The sequence below is a fragment of the Vanellus vanellus genome (assembly GCF_965231255.1).
Source record: "Vanellus vanellus genome assembly, chromosome: 10".
In the NCBI taxonomy this organism is placed as follows: Eukaryota; Metazoa; Chordata; class Aves; order Charadriiformes; family Charadriidae; genus Vanellus; species Vanellus vanellus.
Window position 1 is genome coordinate 600,503 of NC_138915.1, and position 27,566 is coordinate 628,068.

At 51.1% G+C, this 27,566-nt stretch overlaps 2 protein-coding genes across 2 annotated transcripts in view; one reads left to right on the forward strand and one right to left on the reverse strand.

Annotated features, from left to right (window-relative positions):
- Positions 1–2,940: 2,940 nt before the first annotated feature.
- Positions 2,941–6,474, reverse strand: ERCC6L (ERCC excision repair 6 like, spindle assembly checkpoint helicase; the record flags this gene model as incomplete). Its single annotated transcript, XM_082488082.1, has 1 exon — positions 2,941–6,474. The coding sequence occupies one exon, from the start codon at positions 6,472–6,474 to the stop codon at positions 2,941–2,943; it is 3,534 nt and encodes a 1,177-aa protein (XP_082344208.1).
- Positions 6,475–7,574: 1,100 nt separating this feature from the next.
- Positions 7,575–27,566, forward strand: part of OCRL (OCRL inositol polyphosphate-5-phosphatase) — a 22,470-nt gene continuing 2,478 nt past the window's right edge. The window contains 21 exon segments of the mRNA XM_082488151.1: positions 7,575–7,643; positions 7,740–7,819; positions 8,625–8,704; positions 9,600–9,638; positions 10,331–10,441; positions 10,518–10,613; positions 11,018–11,138; positions 11,227–11,388; positions 11,931–12,032; positions 12,507–12,621; positions 14,496–14,612; positions 14,764–14,951; positions 16,488–16,599; positions 17,689–17,798; positions 18,791–18,926; positions 19,866–19,976; positions 20,291–20,456; positions 20,671–20,906; positions 24,297–24,320; positions 26,754–26,873; positions 27,096–27,247. Of these exon segments, the coding sequence (XP_082344277.1) occupies positions 7,611–7,643; positions 7,740–7,819; positions 8,625–8,704; positions 9,600–9,638; positions 10,331–10,441; positions 10,518–10,613; positions 11,018–11,138; positions 11,227–11,388; positions 11,931–12,032; positions 12,507–12,621; positions 14,496–14,612; positions 14,764–14,951; positions 16,488–16,599; positions 17,689–17,798; positions 18,791–18,926; positions 19,866–19,976; positions 20,291–20,456; positions 20,671–20,906; positions 24,297–24,320; positions 26,754–26,873; positions 27,096–27,247 (2,411 nt within the window). The 5' untranslated portion in view covers positions 7,575–7,610.

Below are 27,566 nucleotides of genomic sequence, written 5' to 3' on the forward strand. Positions count from 1 at the left end.
GATTGATGCGAATGAGACAGCCCAGTGCGTCTCCTGCCTCTTAGATCTTAGCAATACATACCCCAGCGGAGTGACCCCCTTCCTGCTGAAAGACAGCGCTCAAACCAGACACACCTCTAGCAACAGACAGCGGCTTTGTTTGCAGGCGAGCATCGTGAGGTGTCGGAGGGCTCACAGATGGGAGAAAACATCAAAGAGAACAAAAGGCCTTTCCCAAGATGACGTACAAGGAAGAGGTGAGACCGAAACGAGGGCAGGTCTTTCTCCTCCCTCCCTTTTTGGGGTGTTTGTTTTGTTAAGAGATTGGAAAGCTCAGAGAGGCCAACAACTGACTGCAAAGCTCTAGTTCGTTAATATTTTGTTACGAAAGGCAGACAGGCCTTTCTACAGTATGAGAGCAGATGTGGCCTCATTTAAGGGACGCTCTATTAATAAACCACTTGTTTCCAGGCTACCAGAGCTTTGTTCTACCTATTAGCAAAAGCACATTGGCACATCTCCCGCACCAACAGGATTGTTGTTTGTGTTTGTCATGTCTCCAAGTACAAAGCATTCAAATTCTGCAGACCAATTTCCTCTCCAAAAACTGCAAAATTCAGCAAGGTGTGAAAGTATCCCTTGCTATCACACTGTAACACAGAAGGCAAACTTGCTAAGTGCTAAACATGCACATGGCATGAGGAAGCATCAGCATTCACTGCTGTACTGTCACAAGGGAAGACCGTACAGAAGATGGTCTCAGTGATAAGCATACCCAGGCCAAGTTTATCTCAGTGTGGTGGCAAAGCGGCAAGTCAGATAAGCAGAGCATTGCTAAAAGCCAGAACAAGGTTCTTCCGATTTTAAGCTTGCATGGTTCTGAAATAGGAACCCATTTCATTGTGCCTACTGTACCAGAGAGAAACGTTTAATTTACCACAGCTAAACTGTATGTGGGATGAGGGTACGAGGACTTCCTTACCAGAGGAAAAGCAGCTCAAAACTTTAAAACCAACATTTCCCCTTCCTGCTGCCTTTGTGCAAAATCAGTCTTTGACTCTACTACTATTTTGGGTTTGCGTGGCAAGGTTTGGGTAACGGGGAGGCTACGGGGGGGCTTCTGTGAGAAGCTGCCAGGAGCTTCCCCCATGTCCAACAGAGCGATGCCAGCCAGCTCCAAGAGGGACCCACCGCTGGCCGAGGCTGAGCTCATCAGTGACAGTGCCTCTGGGATAATATATTTAAGAAGGAGGTTGGGGGGGGGGGGGCAGAAACTGCTGTGGAAACTGTAGCTGGAGAGAAGAGTGAGAAAATGTGAGAGGAACAGCTCTGCAGAGGCCGAGGTTGGTGAAAAAGTAGGAGGAGGTACTCCAGGCACCAGAGCAGAGATTCCCTTGCAGCCTGTGGTGAAGACCACGGTGGGGCAGATATCCACCCGCAGCTCAGGGAAGACCCCACGCCAGAGCAGGGGGCTGCACAAAGGAGGCTGTGACCCCGTGGAGAGCCGGTGCTAGAGCAGGCTCCTGGCAGCCCCCCACGCTGGAGCAGTTTGTGAAGGACTGCAGCCCATGGGAAGGACCCACATTGGAGAAGTTGGTGGAGGACTGTCTCCCGTGGGAGGCATCCCCACGCTGGAGCAGGGGAGGAGCGTGAGGAGGACGGAGCAGCAGAGACAATGTGATGAACTGACTGCAACCCCCATTCCCCATCCCCCTGTGCCGTTCAGTGGGAGGAGGTGGAGAAGTGGGGAGTGAAGTTGAGCCCAGGAGGAAGGGAGGGGTGGGGGAAGGTGTTTTAGGATTTAGTTTTTACTGCTCATTATCCTCCTCTGATTTGATGGGTGGCTAATTTAATTAATTTTTGCCCAAGTTGAGTCTGTTCTGCCGGTGTCTGTAATTGGTGAGTGATCTCTCCCGGTCCTTATTTCCACTCAGGAGCCTTTTGTTGTATTTTCTCCCCTCTGTCCAGCTGAGGAGGGGAGCGATCGAGTGGCTTTGGTGGGCACCAGGCGTCCAGCTGGGGTCAACCTACCACAACTACTCAGAGGGAAATAAAGATGGATGGGGAAGGGGGGGGGGGGGGGGGGGCGCGCAAACAAGGTCAGACTAGAGACTTCTTGGCAGCCCTCCCCTCCTCCAGTGATACCAAAAGGTTGGAGGTGTTCTGCTACCTTGCAGCAGTCCAGGTCCAATTGCAATTCCAGTGCTTCTGGAACCCCGCACCTACATACCCCTTCTGCAGCAACCGCAGCCTGGCAGGGATCTGAGCAGAAGGCTTTCTGCAGTACCACATGGGGTGTTAGACCTGGCACCAAGCAGATGCTGTGCTGGCCTCCATTGCTTGGAGGATTTAGAGCAGCAACCAACCTTTTTTTTTTTTTTCCCCTCCTCCACAGCAAGTACATTCTCAGACCAACTTAAAACCAGGTTGCCATAGTTCTGGTCTCTCCTTTGCACCAGCATCTGGCCCACCCAAATGGTGGGTGACGTTCAGGCAGACACATCTGCTTATTTCAAGTCAAGGAGGGAGGAACTACAGCAGCTTGAGCTGAGACCGCGGGAAGCTGCCCTGGAACCACGCACACCCTCAGCATCCTCTCAGGAGAGAGGTAGTGACAGAACCCGAAGAGCAGAAAGCTGAAGCCAGGGCTGCAAGCTTGGAGAGGGGTTTAGACATAAAGATGACTCTTTTTATTAACAAACCAGACAGGAGCATGAACTGTCTTCATTTTTGTGAACTGGGTCTACAATGAAGTCCCTTCCCCAGCACCCAACACCCGACAACTAGATTCTTGGACTGTTCCCTCACGCAGGAGGAGATGCCAAATTTGTTCGGCCACCCTGAAAGCAGTAGGTGTTGCAGTCATCAGTCTTAAGCTAGTTCAAAAAGTTACCTTCATGTAGTTCAGACAAACATTTAACAAGAGCAAGTAAGACTGTACTTAATAATGGTACATGTATTTCATTTCTGGGCTAGCTCTCTATACAAGAGAAGAGTCATAAGCATAACTTCAGGATCTCCACTTTTTATGTCAAGTGCTTGCAGGAAACAGTTCAATGCCTCCTGTAGTTTTCCATCATCCTTAAGTTTCTTCCCACTGTCTATCAAGGCATTGTAATCGCCTACAGCAGGAGAGGAACTCTGACCAACCTCTTTTTCGGAGACACTTTCCTGGGTGAAGTAGTCTACTTGCTCACCTGACTGAAGCTCAGCATCACCAGTGGATTCCTCCTGAGATGACTCTGTCTCATCTGCTTCAGACTGCTCAGAGGCCATAGTGTCTAGATGGAAGGATTCGTCAGCTGTATCAAGCGTTTCTCCAGCAGGTTCTTCTTCAGGCTCAGCAGACTCCCCACTACACTCTTCAGCTTCTTCTTCCACAAAGTCGTCTTGCTCCTCATCGCTGTCATAGTCGTCATCGTCGTCTTCATCAGTGGTTCCCATGATTTCTCCAATATCCTCAACCTCATCTACCACCTTGTTGATTAGAGATCGCCTGGAGGCGGTAGACCTGTTACCACTGTTAGTTAGCTGGGGAGAAAAGATGGTTGTTGCTACATTTCTGTCACATTTAGGAGTGGATGCACTAATTCCTTTCGGAAATTGATGCAGAGGGCTCTTCAAGGGAGAGGGCCTTTTTTCAGACTGGTTTTCCTCCAGGATCATAATGGAATGGTCTTCATCCTCACTGTCTGAAACAATTCTTCTTACGCTTTTCTTTCTACCAAAAGCGAAGACACTGCTGTTTTCCTCTGATGCTTCGCTCTCTTGCAGGGAGTTATTTGGCTCTTCAGCTGTGTGACCAGGTTTCCCACAGTTACCGTACTCGCTTAGCCAAGTTTTTGTTGGAGATTTTTTTGTTGGAGACTTACAACAACTTTCTGCTTTTAGTTGGAAGCCCTCCTTTTCTGGGTGCTCCAGTGATCTTTCCCCATTTGAGGCATCTTGCCATCCATCTTCAGACTCTTCCAAGACCAGATGGAAGTCAACTTGATCCTGGAGAGAAGGCACAGACCTATCCTCCAAGCTGGCTTTCAACACGTGAGAATTCTGGAGCCCACCGTGAATTTCTGGTGTAACATTTGATAAATTTGGCACTGCGGTGGCCAACGCTGGCTCAGGAATGTCATTTTTATCTGTCCCCAAGGCAGTATGTGGGTCAAGTACCTGATCTGACATTTCTGCATCTCTTAACCTTTTGGGATCGTCAGCCACATCAGACTCATTAGAGGAATGCTGATGATGCCCAGACAGGCCATTCCCTGCCTCAGTCAAGCTATCTGAATTTACATGGGAACACTGCTTCTGTTCGAGGCTCTCACTCTCTTTATCAAGTGGATGAAGTCCAGGTGATGATGGTATAATGCTCGATTCAAGATTTTGCTCATATTCTTCTATATTGGATTGTTTCACTGTCTTGCTGGTATCAAGCAGCTCTGTATCCATACTGGACACATCTTGTGCCAGTTTCTCTCCATCCAAGTCATCAATAGTCAGACTTGTCATTTTGGAACTGACATTAAGAACCTGGACCTCCTTGTCCTCTGTAAGATCAATAACTTGGTCATTTTCACGTTTATCAGCTACTGGTGGTGAAACAAAGCGATCTACATTGTTCAGCCCTGGAGAAAGCTTCTTTGGCTGGGAAACGAGTTCTGGTTGCCTTTGCCACCTCTCTTCACAAGCATTTCTGATCCCCTCCATCCTCTGGTCTCTAAGCTGAGACTCCAACTGAACTAGTTTGTGGGCTTTCTGTACCCTCTGTTGAATGTACTGATGGGCTTCTTCACTCTCCACCTGCTCTTCATGAGCTATTTCCCTCGTATATATCAGGTCATGATCAGAAATGCCAAACATTTCCAGAGAGTGCAAATAAGCAATATGTTCATCCAGCTGCAGGTCAGTCTTTCTTTGGGTGGCATGCAGAGACTGCAGCTGGATCTGAGTTGCAGATGTTCGAGTATCTTCTAATGTGAAAAGCTCCCTTAGTTCCTGTTTGGAGAAATATCGAAATGGGTTCTTTTTGTCACCGGTAGTCTGTCTTATTAATGAATCCTTAAATACTTGTCGCCTGTATATCTTCTCTTCAACCGTACCACAGGTAATCAGTCTATAAATTACTACGTTCTCTTTTTGCCCGATCCTATAAGCTCTGTCTACAGCCTGAGCATCTGTAGCTGGATTCCAGCTGGGGTCAAAGATCACCACTCGGCTGGCTGCAGTTAAGGTTATACCAACGCCACCAACCTGTGTAGTGAGCAGGAAGACAGAGTAGTGCTTGTTACTCTGAAAGGCGTTGATGCGCTTCTCCCGTTCTGCTAGGTGGGTTACGGTTCCATCAATACGCATGATCTTGAATTGTCTGCGAGACAAGACGTGCTCTATGATATCCAGCATCTTCCTTGACTGCGAGAATACCAGGGTTTGGTGTCCCTCCTCTCGCAGTCTTTCTAGAAGTCCTACAAGGAACAGCATTTTCCCAGACTCCTGAATCAGAGTCTCATCAGAGAGATGGTCTATTCTGTTAGCATCTGAAGGCATACCTGCTTCGCTCTGGTGCTCCTCCTCAGAGTACTCCTGATCTTCCAAGCCCAGCTGGATACATGCTCTTGCAGACAGAATCCTGGGGTGGTCACACAGCTTCTTCAAGACAGTCAGCTCAGCCAAAGGCGATCGGGTTGTCATCAGCACTTCTTTCACATGATCCAGAGAGAGAAAGTTCCTGTAGATTTCTTCCTGCACTGGCGCCAAGTACACCCACACAACAAAGTCATTTTTCCTAGTGAGAGATGGCATGACAGGAGCACTATTCTCACACAGATCCTCAGGAAAAGGAGCATCTGGTTTGTCAACATGATTAGTTTTGATATCTTCTTTGGTTCTTCTGAGGAAATACGGCTTTATAATTGTCATTAGATTCTCAGATATCTTTAGCCCCAGTGCTTTCTCGCCTAGAGTTGCATCCTTCTCCCTCGCCCTAGTAATAGGATTCTCATATTCCATTTTAAAAGTTTTGGCCGTTCCCAAGAGAGCGCCCTGGCACGCAAAGTCAAACAAGGACCACATTTCCCGCAGGTTGTTCTGCACTGGGGTGCCTGTGAGGAGGAGGCGATGCTTTGCAGGAATCGCGTACACACACTTGGTCGTTTTGGCAGATGGGCACTTGATTTTATGTGCTTCGTCAAGAATGATGTAGTCCCAGACAAACTCCTGCTCTTTGCTGCTGGCAAGCTGCTTCCAGTTGTTAATGAGCATCTGGTAGGTCGTGATGACGATGCCGTTCTTCCTCTGGACCTTCTCCAGGTTCCTGGTGCGCTCTGACTTGCTGCTGCCATGGAACTCCTTGACGCGCATGCCGGGGGTCCAGCGAGTAAACTCCGCCAGCCAGCTGCTGACCAGGGTGGTGGGCATGACGAGCAGGACGTGCTGGATGAGCTCAGCGTCAAACATGCCCGAGAGAAAGGCAATGACCTGGATGGTCTTCCCCAGGCCCATGTCATCGGCCAGAATGCCACCCAGCCTGCCCTCCCGGTGCAGGCGGTACAGGAAGGCGACACCTTCCCGCTGGTGCTGGAAGAGCTTCTCGTGTATCTCCCCGTAGATCAGCAGGCCGCTGTCGCAGACGTTCACGAAGCCTTCATCCTCATCATCCTCCTCCACCACTGCCGCCAGCGCCTCCATCACCCGCTGGATGCGGCCCTGCAGCTTCTCACTTGGGCGGATGGCGGCCGCCAGCTGGAACAGCCGCAGGGCCTCCTCCAGCTCCCCGCTGCCCGCCGCCGCCTTGGCACCGCTTACCAGCCTGGGAGAGCCACCGTCAGCACCCGGACTGCCCGCACCCGGCCCGGCCCGGCCCGGCCCCCCACGGCCACCCCGGCCCACCCTCGGGCCCACCAACTCCCCGTCCCCGTCCCCGACCCCCTCCTCATGCCCCACCCCACCCCACCCCACCCCCACCCCGTGCCCGTGCCCCCCAGCCTTCCGCCCGCCCCGCCGCTCACCGCCGGTACCGCTCCTCCTCCTCCTCCTCGCCCAGGCCCGCCATGGCGCCCGCACTTCCTCCGCCGCCCCGCGCTTCAAACGCCGAGCCTTCCCGTCCTGCCCCGCGCGCATGCAAATGAATAATGTTCGCAGCCAATCAGCGCTGTGGAAGGCGGGGCTATGCCGTTGCTGGTGGCCGCCCCGCTCTCCAAAGGCCAGCCCTTCCCGGCCTGCCTCGCGTGCATGCAAATAAGACAAGCCTGTAGCCAATCAGCGCTGAGGAGGGCGGGGGTATGTTGCTGCCTGTGGCCTCCTTGCTCCGCCCGTGGGCTTTCCTGGCAGCGGGGGGGGGGACACAAGGGACAGCGCCGGGTCCCCCCACCCCCGGGCAACCGGGACCGCCGCACCCTGGGGGGGGACCCTGCCCGGAGCCTGGCGGACGCCCCCGGTGCACCCCCGATTCCTCGAAGCTCCGCCCCCCCGGTGCAGCCCCGCCCCGGACGCGCCTCCTCCGTTACGGAGGCGGGCGGTGGCGCGGGAGGCCTGTGCAGTCCGCCAGCCGGCAGGGGGCAGTGTGAGGGGCGGCCGGCGCCTCTCTGCGCCGCGCCGGTGCATCGGCGCGAAGTCGCCGGGAGACCGTAGGCGCTACCATGGAGCCGCCCGCCGCGGCCTGCGGCCTCCTCGTATCCGCCGGGACCTGCCCGGGGCCGGGGAGGGGTGGGAGGGAGCGGTGGGGAGGAGGGCAGGCGGCGGCGGAGGTTTCCTTAGCTGCGGCGCAGAGCGTTGCCGGCACGGAGGTGCGGGCCGGGCGGCGGGAACCGTGTGTGCTCAGCCTGGGCCGGCGGAGCGGCCGCTACGGGTGAGCGCCGGGCCGCGGCGGGGGGCGGGAGCCGGTAAGGGCCGCGCCTGGCGGCTGGGGAGCCGGAGGAGCTCGGGCTCGGGGCTGGGTTGCCTCAACGCGGGGGCCCGGCCCGGCTGAGGTTGTGGGCCCGGTGGAGGCCCCGCCGCCCAGGCCGGTCCCACCGCTTGTGCCGGTGAGTCGGGCCGGTGCCGGGCTGCGGGGGCTCGGGGGGACCGGGTGCCTTGGAACGGCTCGTTTCTCTTCCACCGCCGCCGAGGCACCGGGTCGCCAAGCAAGCTTGGCGACCCGGTGCCTCGGCGGCGGTGGAAGAGAAACGAGCCGTTCCCGGCCGCTGTGGCCGTGTCAGGAAACTTAAAAGCCGTTGAGCTGCTGCGTTCAGAGAGGGGACGGGGGCAGAGCGGGTTCTGGTAGCCGCCTCTTCCCCCCGTGTTCTCCCTCCGGCATGGGAGACAGCGTCCTGCGACCAGGGAGAGGAGAAATCGGCTTTCTGGCTGTGCATTCCCACTCTGGGTTTCTCCGAGGAGCCAAAGCCAGTGCCTCCCTAACGCCGGATCTGCTCTGTGGCAGTGAAAGTTGAACGGCGCTTACTTTCTCGCCGCACGCTCATGTGTTTGCGCCCACATCCTGCATGGCTCCGAGCCTTTGCTCCCTTTCTCGTCTCCTGTCCTGGTAGTACCGCAGTAGAAATCAAACATTGCGTTTCTCTGTAAATACAGCTCTTGTGACTGTATCAACGTTTGGCTGTTTATGAGGAGGGAGTTGTTTCTTCTGTGTTTTTACAAGCCTTTATTTCTGTCTCCAGGATAGTTATCCATTCACGGGAGAAAGAAAACTCTGATCCGGATTACATTCCTATCAACAGCCGCTTTAAATGCGTACAAGGTACTGACTCTCCTGGAGTGGGCTCTCTTGTGGTGGCAGGAGTCCACTGCTGTTTATCTCCACTGCTGTTTATTAGCAAAACCCAAATTTAGTGGTGTCTCTTGACCTGCTTCCTGAGCACCCATACAGATTGAATACTTCTCCGTGAAACTAAAACTTGCATTTAATGAAATCCCACTTCTTCCTCATCCAAGTGGGTACTCTTTCCATGTCAGCATAGAGTTGTGAGGAACTTGGCTGGTTCAGATGAATGGTGGGATTGGCATCATGCAGAGCTAGCACGTTCAGCGCTTGTCTGCAGTGGCTGACATTTTCATGTCTGCTGATGTCTGTCTGTCTGTCTTCTCCATAATGGCAAAAGTTGGGAGCTTTAGTCTGATTCCTGCATGTTTAGATCAAAACTCCTGTAACGTCTGGCAAACTGTCAAGTCCGAAGAGCCACCCATGGAACGGGAAAGAGCTTTAGGCCTTGTCTTGGAAGGACTTAAATAGCAGTGTGTGTCCCTGGGGCACAGGCTTGTTCAGGACTAAAAGCACCTTTGCCTGGATTACTTTGTACCCTTCAGCGTGGTTCTGCCCATCATTTTTGCTGTGTAGGCAAGCTCTGAAGTTCATTGTCAGGTTGATCTTTCCCAAAGGAGCTACACTGATGTGGAACAAACCATCGAGGTGTGCGGGAACTCTGAATATTAGGGATCTCCTCTGTGACACTTTGACTGTGGGAAATAACAGTCCAGATTGCCAGAGCTGTAATTAACAGTACAGATGTAAATTAAAGCTGTTTGTTCCTTTGTTAGGACTCTTGTGGCTAGTAGCAGGCAGCATGCTTTTTTGAGTACTCAATTACTGCAGCATTCAGTGTCAACTCTCTTCATCCTGTTTTTCTCTTTTCCAGAGGCAGAAGAAACTCTACTGATTGATATAGCTACAAACAGTAAGTTTTATAATTGTAGTTAGGTGGCTAAAGCGCCTGTCAGGAACCGGGCTGCCTGTTGGGCGCTGGTGCACGCATAGTTTACCTACCACTTCATAATCTTCCTCCATACTTTGTGTTTGTCTTTTGATCAAGCAGGGACTGTATTTCCTCTAATGCTGTTGTCTGGCTCTTTTAGACAGTCAGTTGTCGTGACAGACATGGTTTTAAATGCCCAGATCGAAGCATTGGCAATTGGTCAAGCTTTAACTTCTTCAATCTTCTCTCAAGGCCCCGCATTGCATTCTGAACCGTCCTCATCTCCCTTCCATTTCTTTGGCCTGTACTTGAGCCTGGGTTACTGTCTGCCTTTTTCAGTGTTGACAATGCGCTCTCTAGTCACTGATTCTGCTTTCTCTTTCAAGAAATGTTTCTTACTACTTGTAGAGCTCTTCCCTCCAAGATTGCAGCAGGGAGAAGTACTCCTAAAACCAGGAAAACATGACTGATGATACTCCGAGGGAGGTGGGGTGGGGCGGGATCTCAGAAGCACAGGGAAACTAGCTTAGGTGTAGATTTCCATCGGAAACAATAGCTGGAAGTTGGCTTTCATTGGTGAGCACAAGGATATCTAGAAAGCCTGGTCGCTCTCGGGGCATAATATCTGTGAACCAGCCTTGACTGACTCTGTGAGTCTGTGTTTATGCTTGAAGCAGGCTGTAAGGTCCGGATACAAGGTGATGAGACAGCGGAGCGGCTCTTTGAAATCCCTGATGAGGAGCGTTGCTTAGGATTCCTTTCAGAAGTGCAGAGCATACAGGAAGGTAAGCAGAACTGTAGCTGTGTTTGTGAAATCCTCTGACTGCCAGCAGATTCTCACAGGGCTGATTTTTTTTCCAGCCCACCTGAAAGCTTCTCTTCCCGAACCTAAGGACTCAGCCAGCTGGCATCAGGTGGAGAAGAACCTCCCAGGTCTACCGCAGGCCTCTTCTTCGGGTATTGAACTGACTGTCACCTTTGTACGTTCTGTGGTCTGTAGAGTAATGGGGCAGTCAGGGGCAGGGAGCTGTGTCTGACCCTGCGCTCGGTAGTCCGGCCTCTGCCCCACTTCCTCACTTTGCGTTACCCTGCACGAAGTAAAACATCTCAGTCTTTGGATTTTGTTCCCCTGGACCATTCATTCCTTCATGAGTGCTGTCTTCTGCCTGGTGCCTTGGTTTGTGTATGTTAAGCTCCTTCCTGCCTTGGCCTGTGGTTAGTACCCCTTTATCTTATTCCCGGAGTCATCAGAGTTGATGTATTCCTTTTTCACTTTCTGTGGAGTTACGTTTTTTTCCTTCTTGATCTGAGCTGTTTTAAATTGCTTCTCAGGGTATCGTGCTTGTTTTTTTTCATTATAGGAGCTTTGCAGTTTGAGGATGACTTCAATGCTCTGAGCCTAGAAGAGAAAAGAAACATGCAAAACCACCAAACGGGATCTCGCCGGGACCCCCCACCTCCTCCTGTGCCTCCAAATAGGCAGTAAGTAACGTGGTGAATCTGTTCCCTTTTCTCCTTCTCTTCCTAGACAGCAGAACCAGTTTTGATTCTGCTATTGCTTCCTTCCTAGATTTCACCGAGAGAGAGAAGGTACATCAAGAGACCAGCCAAAAGTGACCAACACTATGCGCAAAATGTTTTTGCCCAGCACCCAGTCGGGACAAAGAGAAGGCCTCATCAAACATGTGCTGGCTAAGAAAGAGAAGGCATATGTCAACCTTCACAACTTCAGGTTAGAGCTGTGACTGAGCGGCAGGGTGCATGGCGGCAAAGCTATTTAATCTCGTCTGTGAACTCAAACCTAACCCAGGTTTGAAATCTGACAACCACTGACGTGTGGCCAGCTTGGGTGGCTAAACCAGGCTCGGCGCAGACTGGGAGTCGATAAGTGCCTGCAGTGCAGCTTCTCCTTTTGCGTCTTTTCCCCTGTGTGTGTCAGGTCTCTTGACCCTCAAGAGGATAAGGGCAGCCGTCCCACCACACTGTCTTAGTGTTGCCCCACATGACATGATGTTAAAAGAGCCAGATGTTCGCTGGCCTCAGTGAAATGTCTTTAATTTTGTAACATTCTGCAAAATCCCTGAGATGAGTGTCACTGAAAATGAGCCAAGCCTAGAAGAATTTTCAGTTACCCCATAGTTGGCACGGCCCTGCGCACAGACAGCTCGCGTGTTGTGTCTGCTCCCAGCCTGAATATTGCTGTGCGTGCACTGGAGAGACTGGGCTGGTGCAGTTATTGTGTTTTCTAACAGTTCCGCTGCTTTTGTGTTGCAGATTTTTTGTGGGAACGTGGAATGTGAACGGGCAGTCTCCAGACAGCAGCTTGGAGCCCTGGCTGGTGTGTGACACAGAGCCTCCAGACTTCTATTGCATCGGGTGAATAGCAGTGACCTCGTATTTACTTATGGTGCTGGGTTTCTTGTTGCTCTTGCTTGGATGCTGGTGGGGTCTGTTTATTTGAAGTTCCTGTCATGTTCTCAGAGGTTCCACAAAGCTGAGCTATGCCTCAGAAGAGCTGTCTGAGGGGAAAGCGCCATTTGGATGAGGCAGAGTATTGGGTTAAATGAGGCTGGCATGTCGTCACAAAATAGATTTTCCTTGAGGCATCCACGGAGCTCTCTGGTTGTCCTCAGCCTAAAGTAATACTTCTCAGGGAGGTGGCTGCTGGAGTGTGTTGCAGTAGGCTCTCAGAGGCACTGTGATGAATCTCTGCTGCTTTATTTAGCAAGGGGGAACAAGGAGCTTCTCTTCCAAGAAGAGCTGTTGCTAGAGGTTTCACATTGGACCTTCTGTAGGAGGAGGGTGATCTGTAGGCGAGGTGGGATGTGCTAAGTTGGCTTGGTTTTTTAGGTTCCAGGAGCTGGACCTCAGCACAGAAGCTTTTTTCTACTTTGATTCTGTAAAGGAGCAAGAATGGATGACTGCTGTGGAGAAGTCCCTGCACCCTCAGGCTAAATATAAGAAAGTAAGTTCTGTTCAGCATTGTGGGGTTTTGTCATAGAGTTGCATGATTGGAAGGAAAACAGAAATGGGCTTCCCCTTTCCTCACCTGACCCAAAGAGCAGTGATTGGAGAAACCAAGGATGCATTATACTTGGCATGTGTGTACCGGTGCACGTGTCAAGTCTGCCCAATTAAATCTGGAGAGTCTGTATTTCTGCCCCACAGTTGTAGGGGGATATTGTACTTTGAAGCAGAAATTTGTATAGATGGGGATCGAAATAACTTTATAAAATACAAGGTTGGTTCAGGGAAGTAGTATGCTCAGTGGAATCATAGCAGCGGATTCAAATTCTTTATCCATGTTACCCTCTCACCCTTGTATTATAGAAGTGAGGTGTGTCTTGAGCTGGTATGTTAAATGAATGTATTATCCCCCCCTCTCCTTGAAGGAATGGGATAATTTATGAGGCTAAATCTTCCAGAGCCTGCTGCCTTGCAACAGAATTGTTTCAGTTGTGGCAGCAGGACTTTATTCTGGTTGGTTTAGAGCAAGCCGTTGCCTTTTATCTCTGCTGTAGCAAACTTTTCTGCTGTAGGTACCAGCCCTAAATACGTTAACTAGTTTCCTCTTCCTCCTTAGCCCCTGTGTTCGCTGTCACACCCCTGCCCTCCTTGCCTTGAGTTGAGCTCAGTGGCTGGCGTTAGAGGTGATCACAGCAGGAAAACAGAGCACCTTGCTGAACTGCGATTCATCCAGAGGGAGCCAGGGGTCATGACCTGAGCTGCAGAGAGGCTCACATTCCTGTCCCTTTGCTTTACTTGAGTTTTAGGCAAATTTCTCCCACTACGTGAAAGGCAGAGAACAGGATACGGCTGCAGGCAGGGGGAAGTGACTGAAATCCTAGATAAGACTTGTGGTTTCATGCAAATTCCACTCCTGCAGAGTGGGCTGAGTACTTGGGCTCTTCCAGTTGAATTCTCTGGTTTCAGCCTCTTCCCTCGCTACATAGACTTAATCCCAAGAAATCTTAATGTTTTTATGCCTCTGAAGTGAGCACGTAGATTGTGCTCAAGAAGATTAGGCCTTGTCACTGGCTTTGAGAGTTGTCACCCCGCTTGTGTGAAGGTACTGGGAGGCCATGGACTGGGAAGTGCATTGGCTTAGCATGTGTGAAAGAATTGGCGGCAGCGCCGAGATCCCTGCTGGGCCAGTGCGCGTCAGCACTGTGTGAACACCTGTGGGTTGAGCTCTGCGGTAGAGGGGAACCTCTTAGCTCCAGAAAAAGACGCTTTGCTTTAGACAACCAGTGTTTTCCGAAAAGCAAACAGTTTGCTCGGAGATGGCTGCCTTTTGATACCCCATGGCTCTGGCACGTTTGCCTCGGGAAATACCAACTTTTCTGTCCGTTCCCCTCTAGCGCGTGTCACTGGCTGCGCTGTAGTTCTGAGTAAGCAGAGGTGAGCGCCGACTCCCAGCTGGACCGGCAGCCCTCAGCGACAGCCGTCGCCAGCAGCTCCCTGCGCCGTGCCCAACTAGAGCACTCGGGATCTTCCTCCGGTTGTTTTGCTGATTAGAGCAAAAGGCTGCGACTTCATGAACAGATCTGCTGTGCGTTTGTAAAGTTTCTGCTTCCTCACAAGAGAGCCCCGTTTGCAGGGAAGCACTGGAGTGGGGACTGTAGTGAGCTCAGCACAGCCGATAGCTGTTGGGGGATGATAGATTGTCCTCCAGCACCCAGGAGGTCCTTTGGGTGGTCTTGTACTCAAGCAGGGATTGAGTACAAAACATGATGAGGAACGGGGAGAGCCAGAGAAGCGGAACATCAGGTGGAACAGGCAAATTGGAACTGCATTCCACTGCCTTTCTGGGACTCAGGATCTCTTTTATTTTTGCAGGTGCAAGTGGTCCGTCTAGTTGGGATGATGTTGCTCATATTTGCTAAGAAGGATCAGCTGAGCAATATCAGAGAGATCATGACGGAGTCTGTGGGCACAGGAATCATGGGGAAGATGGTAAGTCACCAAGGCTCGTTTGTTGCTTCCGTGTACCCGTGCAAGAAACGGCGCAGTCTGGTTTTGCTCAGCTGTCTGTACCACCTCCATCTGCTCCCTGGTGCCTCACCTGCCGCCTTCCCTAACGGCCTCTGATACCTGCTCTCCCCAGGGCAACAAGGGCGGTGTGGCAGTGAGGTTCGTGTTCCACAACACCACCTTCTGCATTGTCAATTCCCACCTCGCTGCTCACGTGGAGGACTTTGAGCGGCGAAATCAGGATTATAAAGATATCTGTGCTCGGATGAGTTTTATAACCCCTGATGAAACTCTACCTCAGCTCAACATCATGAAACACGAGTAAGTTTATTTTGCTGTTTTCCCTTTTGAAGTGGTGTTGAATAATCCAAATCAAGTCAGAGTCAGAGCAACAGGAGATTTTGCACAGATAGGTTTTCTGGCTTAATAATATGACCCAAAATGCCAAGGCCTCTGGTGTGCAAGAGTTCCTGCACTCAATCTTCGTGGTCACCTTTCTGCGATGACTTGTGCAACCTGTCTCTGACGGCCCTTTCCTTCCATGTTGTGTGCAATACTTCCAATTCAGCGGGCACCGTTCCTGAGTCAATGGCGGAACGGTACAAGGCTTGAAGAAACTGAGGGTTTTTAATGATGGGAAATGGGAGTATGAGTAGGGGAAGAAAAGGGATAGCAGGATGGGCGGAGGCTATGCTGTTTAGGCTTTTTTGAGTAACAAATGCTTACAATTGCTGTTTCGGTTTCTTTTTAAATTAATCGGATGATGCGCAGGCAATACTTGATTATTTTTTTTTAATTACTATTATTTTTAATGAGGTGACAGGAGTGCTGAATAATCCAAATCAAACTCAAACATGTGTACAACAAAGAATATAAATGAAGTTTTTTATTACCTGATACAAATGATTAATTCTTCTGTAGTTAATATGTAAACCATTTAAAAACTGAAAATAAAATGTAGAGTGGATTAGTACAGAAAAAACTTCAAATATTAGATTATCCTTGATAATCCACTAATGGAAATTTTGAGGTGTGACTATAAACAGGAGGAGCTTTGATACTAGAGAGGGGTTTAGATTTTAATCTTTAAATGAAACCTTTGTGGAGTAAAGAGTAAATACCGGAAGTGTTTCTTTAGCTGCTGGTGCTGAGAAGGCTGTAGGTCTGTCTGAAAGCCCAGAGAGCAGCAGAGTAAGAGCAGGTGCTGGTGAGGTGTGGCTGATGGGTGAGATAGGACAATGACACTCTGGAGGTCATAAAGTCAACAGGAGCCTAACTCTGCTTTTGCCAGTTCTGCATCAGTCAGTCTTTGCTAAGGTGGATGATACAGTAGTGGCCTGATCTGGTTGAAAGAAAGGCGGTGGAAAACAAACTGGTAAAACCGTGGTATGACACGGGGGATGAGCACGCAGATAGATGCGCGTCAGCCCGCCTAACTGGTTGACAAGCAGGCTCTGCTTGCCGAGCTCTGTCACTGTCCTCTTCTGTACACAAGAAGAGCCTGAATACTAGATGGATTTTGTGTAGCTTGAGAGGGTATGAAGCTCGGCAAGATACACTGGTTTCGCCTCATTGGAGAGTTGATGGTGTTCTCAGGCTTTTGTCAGATTGAGGCAAACTCAGGTATCTCCCATTAAACCAAGTCTCAATCCCACGTGGGATTCCAAAGGAGGTGGACTCTGTAGTATCTGCTGCCACTGGAAATTTCTGCTGTCAGACTCCATCCCTCGTGTCCGCTTTTGTCTTCCACGTGTCTCAACCTTAATCACCAGCAACCAACCATTTATTCTCCTGCGCCCCTTCTTCCCTGTGTAGCCTGCGGTAGTAACTACTGGCTCTTCTTGTCTGTGTTTTCAGTGTTGTCATCTGGCTAGGAGACTTGAACTACAGGCTTTGTCTCCCTGATGCCAGCGAAGTGAAAAGTCTCATCAGTAAGAATGAGCTTCAGAAATTGCTGACCTACGACCAGGTCAGTGAACTGCGCTTACGATTGCACTGTGCCTGTGAGGCCGTCTTAGTTTAAGGTGTGCCCGTGCTTGGGAGGAGCTGGCAGACGCTCTGCGATAAGTGGCTGTAGACAGGGACACGAGACCCTCGGCAGAGCTCTGGGTGTCCTGGTGACATCAACCCCCTAAACAGAAATAGGTTGTACGTGATACGGGGGCTAACTGGATGACTCGGGCAATTACCGTAGAAGTGTCTTTGCACCTCATTGGAAGAGTTCTCTCTTAACTCACAGGCTAGAACATAGGAATTTGTAACAGCAACAAAAGCTGCTGTAATCAGTGTTCTGGAAGAGGTATTGATTTGGGGGCCAGCGCTTGCAGCCAGGGCTCTCTGCTCAGCCAGTTTGACCTAAATTCTGTGCTCTAGTCTTCCCCGCTCAGCATTTCTTCGCAGCACACTGGAAACCGAGACAGCACCAGATGTGTCTTTAAGATGAAGGATTGTACCTGTGAAACATGAACAGAAATAGTGTAATATCATCTCTGACACACAATTTAACAGTAAACCTGATTGATTCTGTTCTGTAGCTCATTTCTGCTGTACTGCGGAACTGCGTGCAGCAAACAGCTGTAGCTTAGGTTTTTGTGAGGAAAGCAACTAGGCAATTTTTCAGAAGGCTAAATGAGTAAAGGAAGGCAGTGTCAGGTTGTGAGCCAAGTGCACTCCTGGAGGCTTTTGCTAAAATGATTGGCAGTGAAATATTAATGACGGTGATGCTTAAGCCTGAAAACTAATGAAGGCGTTTAGCACAAGTGGAGCAATTAATATTTCCCTTAACTATTGTTTTATGCTGTCTGCATGGTCTGCTAAGCAGCGCCATGCTGATTTGTATTCAGTGTGTTTAGAAAACATTCTACTGATGTGTTGAAATTTTACCTTTGTTAAAGGTATAAGGTCTGAGGGGCAGTTTGGGGGATGTCTGGTGAATCCCATGGCCGCAGGTTGCGATTGCTCTGCCTGTAGTCCTGCTCTTGATGCCCTGCTGTGTGTTGGGGGGGGTGGTTTGTTGGGTTTGGGTTTGTTTTTTTAAAGTCTTCTTTTTCTGCTTTAGCTGAATATTCAGCGCACTCATAAGAAAGCATTTGCAGATTTCACCGAGGGAGAGATTAAATTCATCCCCACATATAAATATGACTCTAAAACAGATCGCTGGGACTCCAGGTAAATCAGCTGCCAATGCACATGTTTTCCTGTGACATAAAAAGCATTTTCTCACAAAACTTGATTTCCTGCTCCCTAGAGCTGTAAATACCTCTCAGTGTTACGGTGATGGCTGGAGTACACAGACAAGTTTGTACTCCTTCATTTCCCCTGTATACATTGACCAGGCACATGCCTTCGCCCCCGGTTGCTGCTGATTCCAGTAGGTGAAGGCGGGTAAAGTGTGAACTCACAAGCGGCCCTGTACTGGAGGGTTTTTTCTGCTACCAGGGACAGACGAATAGTATAAAAGGAATTGACGAATAGTATAAAAGGAATTGAGGAGATAAGGAAATGCTCTCTCTGAGTCATCCTGTCGCCTGACTTGCACGCCCGCCGGGGTGGCTACACTGCGATAGCAGCAGTGGTTCCTGCTTGCTGCTCTCTGCTTGGTGCCTCCCACAGACATTTGTGCATCTGCTGCAGAAGCTTGCTCTAAATGGAGAACTCCCAAGAAGGAGTTTCAGACCATATAGTGATCAATTTTACTCTGCCTGTGTTTATGAATCAGAACAGTAATTAATCTGGAGAAGGATAACCCAGGATTCGGTCTTCATAATATAATAGTAATAGCTGAGTAGACCTTCCATAGTGGAAACAGTAAGTGATGGATCAGATTGTAGCGGGCAGAAAGATCTGACAGCAAAAGAAACTGGTACGGCTTGGGTCACTGTACATATGGCTTCAGGCTGTGGAAACAGTCTTGTCTGAAGTTATTCTGTTTCCTGATGCTGGAGAGGACGTGAATTTTGGCTACTGTATAGGGAAAGGGGAAGGCGGCAGAAGAAAGAATATAGTATTCAAGTTGAGGGAAATGATAAGAGCTCATTCCATCACTGCTGATGCAGTCATTGACGGTGGGGGTGGAGGGAGCTGCCTGGCTGGGAAGAGGAACAGCTTGGTTGGCTTATTAGGATTGTTGGATTTCCCTGGTAACCTGTTTTTCTTTGTAGTGGAAAGTGTCGTGTGCCAGCATGGTGTGACCGAATCCTTTGGAGAGGAAGCAACATAAATCAGCTCCGGTATTGCAGTCATATGGACCTGAAGACTAGTGACCACAAACCAGTCAGCGCACTCTTCCGCATCGGGGTAACTTTTTTTTTTTATATGCTAGGGTGGGATCACAATATTGTCCCGTATTCCTGCGGGAGGTGGTGATATAGTCAAGGCACCTCTGCTAATGCTGTTGCAAGAGGACTGAGTAAATAAAACTCAGGTGTGTCCGCTGTGTAGGTGTGCTGCTGTTGGGCAGCTGTGCCAGCCTCTGCTCAGCAAACAGCTCAGAGGCTGTGGTCGTCCCGTGCAGTGCAGCTTAGCTGTGTGGCACCAGGACGGTGTTACGCCACAGTAATGCGGGTGTTTGCTGGAGTTTACCTGAGCAGGTGTGGTCATACAGTAAATAGAAAGGCATTCCCATCGGCTGCTTTAGTGATGCTGCTTAGCGTCTGGGGTATAACCCGTGATAGCTAGTACTAGAATGGGTGAGCTACTGTTTTCTGTCCTCCATAAGGAGACACAGCAGAAAGCTGTAAATGGCTGTGCCTGCTGTTGCAATGTTGCCACTGATGTGCTGAGAGTGCGTCGCTGGTTCACATCTGTGTTTCTTTGGTGGTGGATGGCTGGCAGCAGATTCGGGTTTCCTACCTTAATGAACAGAGGCAGTCTGTGTCCATTTTTGCTTCCTCCTGCTCCCTAGCTAGCTCAAGTCTCCTTAAAGAAGGGCCTTTCTCCTCTTCCTGTGGAGAATCATGAGTAATGCTGCAGGATGCCAATGCTGTCCCAGAGGGATCGCTCCCAGTAGTGTGATCAGTGGCTAGAAAGACCCTAGTAACATCTGTAGGGGTAACGCATGCGTAAGGTTGCATGTGCAGCTTGGCACTGGACCCGTGTGTGCAAATTCTCTTAGCCCCTCAGCTGCAGATCGCAAGTGCTTAGAGAAATATTTCACTTCTGCAGTTTCCTCATGATCAAAAGAGTTCCTGTGAAGCTGGTCAGAAACTTTGCTGAGTGTTTTCTGATCTTCCACAGGTAAAGGTTGTGGATGAGCAGAAGTATCGGAAGTTGTTTGAAGACATCGTTCGTCTAATGGACAGAATGGAGAACGACTTTCTTCCTTCTCTGGAGCTAAGCAGGAGAGAAGTAAGGATGAAACTTGAATCGCTGTCAGCTTCCCAAACAGAGCAGCCTTAGAAGTGCTAGAACTACTTAGAAGTGCTAGAACTAAAGTTGTTGATTCAGTAAACGGGATTATAGGAAATTGAACTTTATCTGTTATCTTATGATGAGGAATTGGATTAGAAGAGACGTCTTGGCTGCTTGGCAGGTCTTCTGTTAGGAGCTCTGCATTGTGAGGGCACGTCTCAATCATGGGTTGCCAGCGCAGAGTCTGGGTGCCTGGCTGGGTGTCCCGTCGTGGCCACTAGTGTGATTTGTGTTTTCTCTTTGCTCTGCAGTTTGAGTTTGAGAATGTGAAGTTCCGTCAGCTGCAGAAGCAGAAGTTCCAGATCACCAATAACGGGCAGGTCACCTGTCACTTCTCCTTCATCCCAAAGCTCAATGACACCCACTACTGTAAGCCATGGCTCCGGGCCGAGCCTTGTGAAGGTTACTTGGAGCCAGGTGAGTTTTACAACGGTTTCTGCAGGGCGTACACAACTGCCACCCCATCTCCATTCAGTTCTTCCCATCTTTCTCCTGTCTCACCTTTCTTGCCATCGTCCTCGTCTGTTTGTCATCTCAGTTTTGTGGCCATTGTCCCTGCTGCTGTATGTTTGTCCTTATCATACCTCTTGGAGAGTGTCTACATGTTCTTAAAGGCTCCTGTCTGTTGCAGATGAGAGCACGGACATCTCCCTGGATGTGTATGTCAGTAAGGACTCAGTAACCCTTCTAAACTCTGGCGAGGACAAAATTGAGGATATTCTTGTCCTTCACTTGCACCGAGGGAAGGACTATTTCCTTACCATCAGTGGGACCTACCTGCCCAGCTGCTTTGGCACCTCTCTGGAGGCCTTATGCCGAATGAGACGACCGATCCGAGAAGTTCCAGTCACAAAACTCATTGACTTGGTGAGTAGCAGCATTCTGGAGCAGCTCTGTGAACAGGGAGAGAGCACGTTCCCTTCCGTTTACTCCTAAAAGCAGGAGTAATGCCTTCAGCTTGGGTCAGCTGTGCTGGCTCTGAGCTGATTTACTTTTTCCAGAGCTTGAGCTGCTCTGTTATTTCCCTCCACCACAGCCAATCGCTTTTGACAGCCTGTACTTTATCCCCTGTTTCTGAGTAGGTTCTAAGTATTGTTTGGTGGGACGAAAAGGTGATCCCAGCACCTCCTGTTTTGTGTTACTGCCATGTTGGTGCTGGCAGGCTCAGCTGGGTGGCACTGGTGTGTCGGAAGAGCTCTCCTCCGAGGTGCCTAGGCTGCTCTGCAGTGACCGGGGCTCCAGGATCCTTTTCCTTCTGGATGCTTGTGGCATTCGCACTGCTCAAGGGAAGGAACGAGCAGAAGCAGGAGGACCGAAGAAAGGACTTTGATGCTGTTAAGTGTACTGCTGAGTACGGCTCGGCAAATGGCCAGTCTCGCAGCCTCTCTGGCCAGTTCCTCTCACACCGACTGCAGTGAGCAAGCGCTTCTGCGGTGCAGAGATAACCGTTCCTCTCCCCAAGCTCCAACGGCCCCTAGCATTGACATTCATCCCTCTGAAGGATGTGTGCGTGTGAGGGGCTGCAGTTGTGCCCTAATCACCTTTTGTCTTTTTTGGTATCTCATGGCTGTTTCTGAGATTAAGCCCTGTTTTGGGGATCTTATTTCTTGCTTTCAGCCTGCCTTCATTCCTCTCTTCTGATGGCCTTTCCTGGCCGTGCATCAGTGAGGTGTAGCAGTTCCCGAGTTTTAACCTATTTAGCCATTCTTGTTTAGCCTGAAAAGCCATTTCTTTTTGTTCACCTGAAAGATTAGCCCAGTTCTTTTAGTCTCGCCAACATGTGATACCTTCCCTCTCATCTCATCCTTACATGCATCTTTTTTGTCCAGTGAGCTGCTGCTTTTTCACATCTGTAGGTTTGGCAGCGTCCACTCCCATCTGCTTATACTTCTTTCTCTTCCCTTTAGCAGCTGCGCTGTGCCCCTTGCTGCCTCTTCCCGTTCCCACCTTTTGGTTTGGGTGTCTACTTTTCTCACAGGCCCAACATACAGAAAGGCTGTTGTTATTATAGCAGAATTTGGATTTTGTAATCACAAGATCAGGCTAAGCAGAATCCAGGGGCGAGATGCAGTGTTTGCCTCCTCAACTCCGGCAGCTAATCCAGGCCTCAGGCTCCTCGGACTTCTCAGGATTCGACTGAAAGTCAGTCTTGTTCTAGAAACGTGTTGAACTCGGTCTGAAGCGTTTCATCAATCTTGGTGGCTTTTCCACCTGCTTTTTCCTGCTCAGTACTGACTTCTTGCTCGATAGATAGGAACTTGGGCCTGGACTCTTAGCATTCTGCCCTCACGGACACGCGCTATTACTTTCCTAAGAGTACTTTGAGGCTGCTTCTGCCTCCTTTACCTGTAGGTTTCCTTCTTCTGTTATACGGTGAAACATGTAGAAGCACAGGAAGCAAACCAACGGGGGAAGAGCACCCTGTCCCAGCATCTGCAGCAAAGAAACAGTCTCTTGTGGCAGTGAGGTCAGTGCGACTGCAGTACTTCAATCGGAACATGTTAAGCAAGCTCGAGGAATACGATGCGCAACGGCCCAAAGCAAAATTTAGTTGCGGAGATTATAAAGCTACTGTCATGTTAGAGCTATTTTAGGTCTTTGGTTTTGATCATACCTGTGAGTTGAGAAATTCTTGGAGACAGGACAAGCTGAGCACTTTGTGCAAGGGAGAGTGGTGCACGTGCCAACCGCTCTGCAGCCCAGATGCGTTTTGGTCCAGTTACGTGTATTTAGCTGATGTTCAGACTGTGCGCGAGGAAGGCAGCGTGTTTGTGTATTAAGAACCATTTTCCCTCCTGCACTTAGGTAGTGTTAGGGCTTGTCATTCACTGCATCAAGCATTTTTCTCAGCCTTGGCGAGACTGTATCTGTTGTCTTCAGCAGAGGGAGATCAGGAGAATGCAGGTCAATAAGGGCGTGAGAGGCAGTTTGATGCAGGATAGCAAAGTGTAGGTGGGAGCTTGTTGGGAATGGCTCTCCTAGTTCTCCCGGGAGAAGCTGCTGACGCTTGAGCATCTCGCCTTTGGGATTTCAGTATTAGTGTCTCATCCTATTTTTTCTTGGGATCTTACTGTGGGCTTTAAAAAGCCTCTTGAAGAATCTTTGTCAGGAGCAGGTTCATCTCACGGAGCTAATTGTGCTGAATGCTACAGGAAGAGAGGTGAACAGCAGGGCAAGCAGTCAGGTAGGTGGTAGTGAGACTGGTGAGATGACTCACCCAGTTACGAAACGAGCCTCTCCTGTGCGGTGTGGCTATCTGGCATCCCAAACCTGTGACTGCTGTCCCTCCCCCTGTGCCTCGGAAGAAGGACCTGCGCCAGCTCGTGTTTGGAGCAAGCTGTTCCCTGCAAGAGGCCAGTCTGTTATGGCTGTGTTAAAACTCGGTGAGCCTCCAAAGGAAGCAGGCACTGCAGAAGCCACCGAGGATCCCGAGACGCCGCTCCCTCCCAGGCATGCCCTGTGCCGTGGCGGCTGCAGCTGTGTTTCCAGCTCAGCCCTTGAATGCGTTTCAGTTGCTCCCACCCTGAAAGGTCGGTTCGCCAAAACTCAGCTTGGGCAACCTGCTTCTGTTTCCTCCTGCCGACTCCACTAACCAGTGTCGTACGCTGCCAGCCTGCACTGCGCCGGTGAACGGATGCTGCGTTTCAGTGTCGCCGGAGGGATTGGACATGCAGCCTGGAGGGGGCTTTGGCATGCTCCTCCTTGCAGTGTGTTAATGCTATTAGGTTGAGACAGCCGAGCAGCCTGGGGTTTTGAGCACAAACACTCATTTCCCTGACTATACACAAAGCTGCTTAGGGGGCCTGTTAGCTCCGCAGCTGCCACGCACTCCGAAATACAGATTTAGCCTAGTGAATGTTTTATCTCTGGCCTGGTCACAAGGGAAGATGGCTGAAATAATACAGGGATATTTGTTTCTGACCGGGAAGATTCAAGAAGGGGAACTGCTTCCTGGCGGACACCTCTCATCTGCCCGTGGCCCGACTGTGTGCCTAGATAGTGAACAGTGCTGCTGCAAGGCCCCTTGGAGGAGTTTGGAGAAATCCTGACAAGGTTGTGCGTCATGTGAGCGGGATTTTTGCTAATTGGCAGGCAAATCTCTCACCGCAGGTTTAACTTTGGCCATGTCAGCAAAATGTGTGAAGGACCTGGCATTCAGTGCGTTCTTGTAATGCAAATTAGGTTTCTGGTAAATCTGAGAGTACTTCCCTCTCTTAACCATACTTTTTCCTCTTCTCTCTTTCCCACTGCTCTCAGGGAGAAGACAGCTTCTTAGAAAAGGTAACGCAAGCAATTGCTGGGGAAGTCTGCTTCTCAATGTTTTGTTTGTCAAGAGTGAGCGTTTTCCCCTTGCTTCCTGCTGAAGAGGGGAGGGGAGGTGGGTGCAGGGGGAGCACTGGTTCCAGCAAAGCCTCTTAGCACAGCTGTGGGCTGGATGAGAACACGTAGGAGCACCAAGTGACCCCGTAGCCAAGATGGGGCCCAGCCCAACTGAGCCGCTTAAAGCTCACCAAATTTACTTGGGGGGAAAAAGAATTCTCTCCTGATCCCGGCAGCAATGATGGCTATTTCCAGAAAAGCTTGGCAACCTTTGATGTGTGTGAATTAGCTCTAAGCATGTACGTAAGGTGGGGTTCACCATAGCACCCTCTTCAGACATACGGGGAGAGGGCTGAATTAGAAAACCAGAGTATTTTGCTCTTTCCATCTTGCTGTGTCCTTAAGGAGGCCGAGGAAGGGCCTTGCGTAGGAGACAGATGTTCCTCTGCTTCCCCGAGCAGCAGAGCTCGGGCTGCCAGCTCTCATAGCCCCCGATGCCTGAGCAGCATCGCTGCTTTGCTTTGCACTTGTGCTCTGCGCTGGAGGCCAAGCGACTCAAATCTGTCACTCGCAGAGCTAGTGGGAGATGCTGGGGAGTGTGTGGCAGCGCTGCTCCTGCTCTCCCTGCGCCGGCTCAGACGTTTGGTAACTTGTTTGAGCTGGCTCCGGGCGGGCTTCCTGGGCTGGGTGCCTGGTCCCTCTGCAGGCCGTCAGTGCAGCGACAGGGCAAAACAGGAGAGGGAATGGATGTGCCCTCCAAGAGGGGATTGGACTCCGGTGTTGAACCAGATAAAGCTCCCAGACTCCTTCCTAGCAGCAGGGGAGGGAGGAGTTTGGTACCTGCCTCCTGGGAACACCCTGTAGCAGAACATCTTCCTTCCCGCGGAGAGGACACGGACCTGCCTTCCCTTCCTCGCACACGGCAGGAGAGGGCGCTCGGTGCCCGGCAGATGCACAGGGAAACCGAAGGCCCAGCGCCTCCTCCTCCTTCTCCTCCTCCTCTGCCCTGAGGAGCCCGGAGCCTTCTCCTCCTCCTCTGCTCGCAGCAGCCGGGGGCTCCTGCCCTGGGGGTCTCCGCAGCTCCCCCAGCCGTGCCAGGGGCAGCCTGGCAGAGTCGAGCGCTGCGCTGGCACTCGGCTCCAGTGCTGCGATGCCCCGGCGGGGGGATTTTCTCTTGAAGAGCCCTCAGGTCTCCAAGAGGGTCCACAGCTCTCACCTTTCCCCTTTTAGAGGAAAGTGGTAACGCGCTTGCCTGACGTGCTGCTTCCGAACCTTCCCTGTGTGCTTGGATGAGTGAGGCAGACGTGTAGCCGTGACCCAGCGTCTGCCAGCTGGGTAAAATCGAGTGGTGTGCGGGGCAAAGCAAAGCTCTACTGTGCTGCGGGGCAAGCGTGGCTATCGCCTGTGCTGGCAGGGCTCGTGCCAACCTGAGGCATCTCAGGGCATACCAGGGGAAGGCGAACCCTGCCCCAGCTGGCTGTGAGTGACTGTGTGTGCTGCAGAGGGACAGGGATCACAGTTGTCACGTAAGCCGACAGCTGAAATGAAGCGCTTTGCGTTTGGCTTGTGGCTCTCCTCTCTGCTGGTGTCCTTGGGTTGTGTTCCTGCTTGTGCTGGTCTCTTCTGGGTGCTTCTGCTGAATGTGCTTCAGGAGAGCTGTGCATAGCTTCCTTTTGGCAGCACACAGGAACATGAGCGATTGTAAAGCGAGAGTAAAATCAAGCAAAATACATTGATCCCCTTAAAGATGGGTGTGATGGAGATGCCTGAGCAGTTGAGCTCGTCAGCTGATTTGCATGAGTAAGTGGGAAAATGTGACAATGGTGTCAGGGTAGTCTGTGCTCGGCAGAGACCACTCCTTAGGACAATGAGGAAGGAAACTTTAGGAAAGTGGCCTGGTTCAGAGCCCGGAGGGCAGACACGGTCGGAGCACGCGGGAGTCGGGAAAGGCACGTCCGTGACTCTGCGTCCAGAGGAGATCAGCGGGATGAGCGGGGCGCGGTGGCTGCATTGGACCTGAAACGTGGAAGGAGTCGTCAGGCTCTGCTCCCCCAGAGCGTCGGCTGCGGGGCGGCGGGGGGAGCTGTGATTCGGACAGGCCGTCTCGGCCAGCAGGAGACCCCTCCTGTGGGAGCTGGTGTGGCTGGGGGGGGCTCCTCCGAGGTGGGGCTGAGACTGTCTGCTGCAGTTTCGTGGTGGACCAGACGGATTGTTCTGTGGGGCAGCGGAGGGGAGGGGAGCTGGGACCTCCGGAGCGATGGCTCTGTGCCCTAAAAGCAGGAAGGGCCAGTTGGGTGCTGGGTCCTGCGTCTTCCCCCCTCCGGGCTTTCTTTACCAAGGCCTTTCCAGAGGGACTGAGCTTTCCCCGAACCCTTGTGTGCTCTTTGCCACCAGGAGAAATCCGTTCTGCAGATGGGCTCCCTGGACAGTGAGGATGCAAGTGGGATGCCGCTGCAGGTGCCCAAGGAGATCTGGCTCTTGGTGGACCACTTGTTCAAGCATGCCTGCCACCAGGTGAGGGAGAGGGCCTCTGCTGTGCCAGGAAGCTCTGGAGAGCTTGGTGACCTGATTCATCACTGGCACCTGGAGATCACCTCCAGTTTGGTATTTATGGGGCAGGGCTTTTCCCCTGCGCTTGAGGCGCTGGCTGGGGGTACCAGCTTCCACCCTGCTCTCGCTGTGTGCCTCAGCCTTTGCGAGGAAGGTGACTGTCCATCCCTGTGCTGTTTTTGGCAGGAGGACCTGTTCCAGACTCCAGGCATGCAAGAAGAGTTGGAGCAGATCATTGACTGCCTGGACACCAGTATCCCCGAGAAAATCCGTATCCTTGCTGCACCCGCCTTTCCCAGGAGCCTGCTGGGTCTCAGCTCTGCTGGGAGAGCTCCCTCGTGGGAGAGCTTGTCTGCGACCTTTAGCTGGCAGCGTCCCTAGTGGGGGGTTGGCTCCCCTTTGTCCCCCCAGAGGTAACCTCTTGTTATGGTTTGAGGAACCCACAACAGTTTATTGTTGTTTAGAGAATTATTGTCTCACCCCATGACCCCTCCCCACACGGGAAGGGGAATTGGGAAAAAACAAGGAAACCCGAGGGGTGAAATAGAAACAGATTTCATAGAATAAGACCAGATAATTAACATTAATAACACTAAAGAGCCAATATTGATCCCGATGCCGATATAAATCCCCAGGGATTACCCCCAGCCCGTTCCA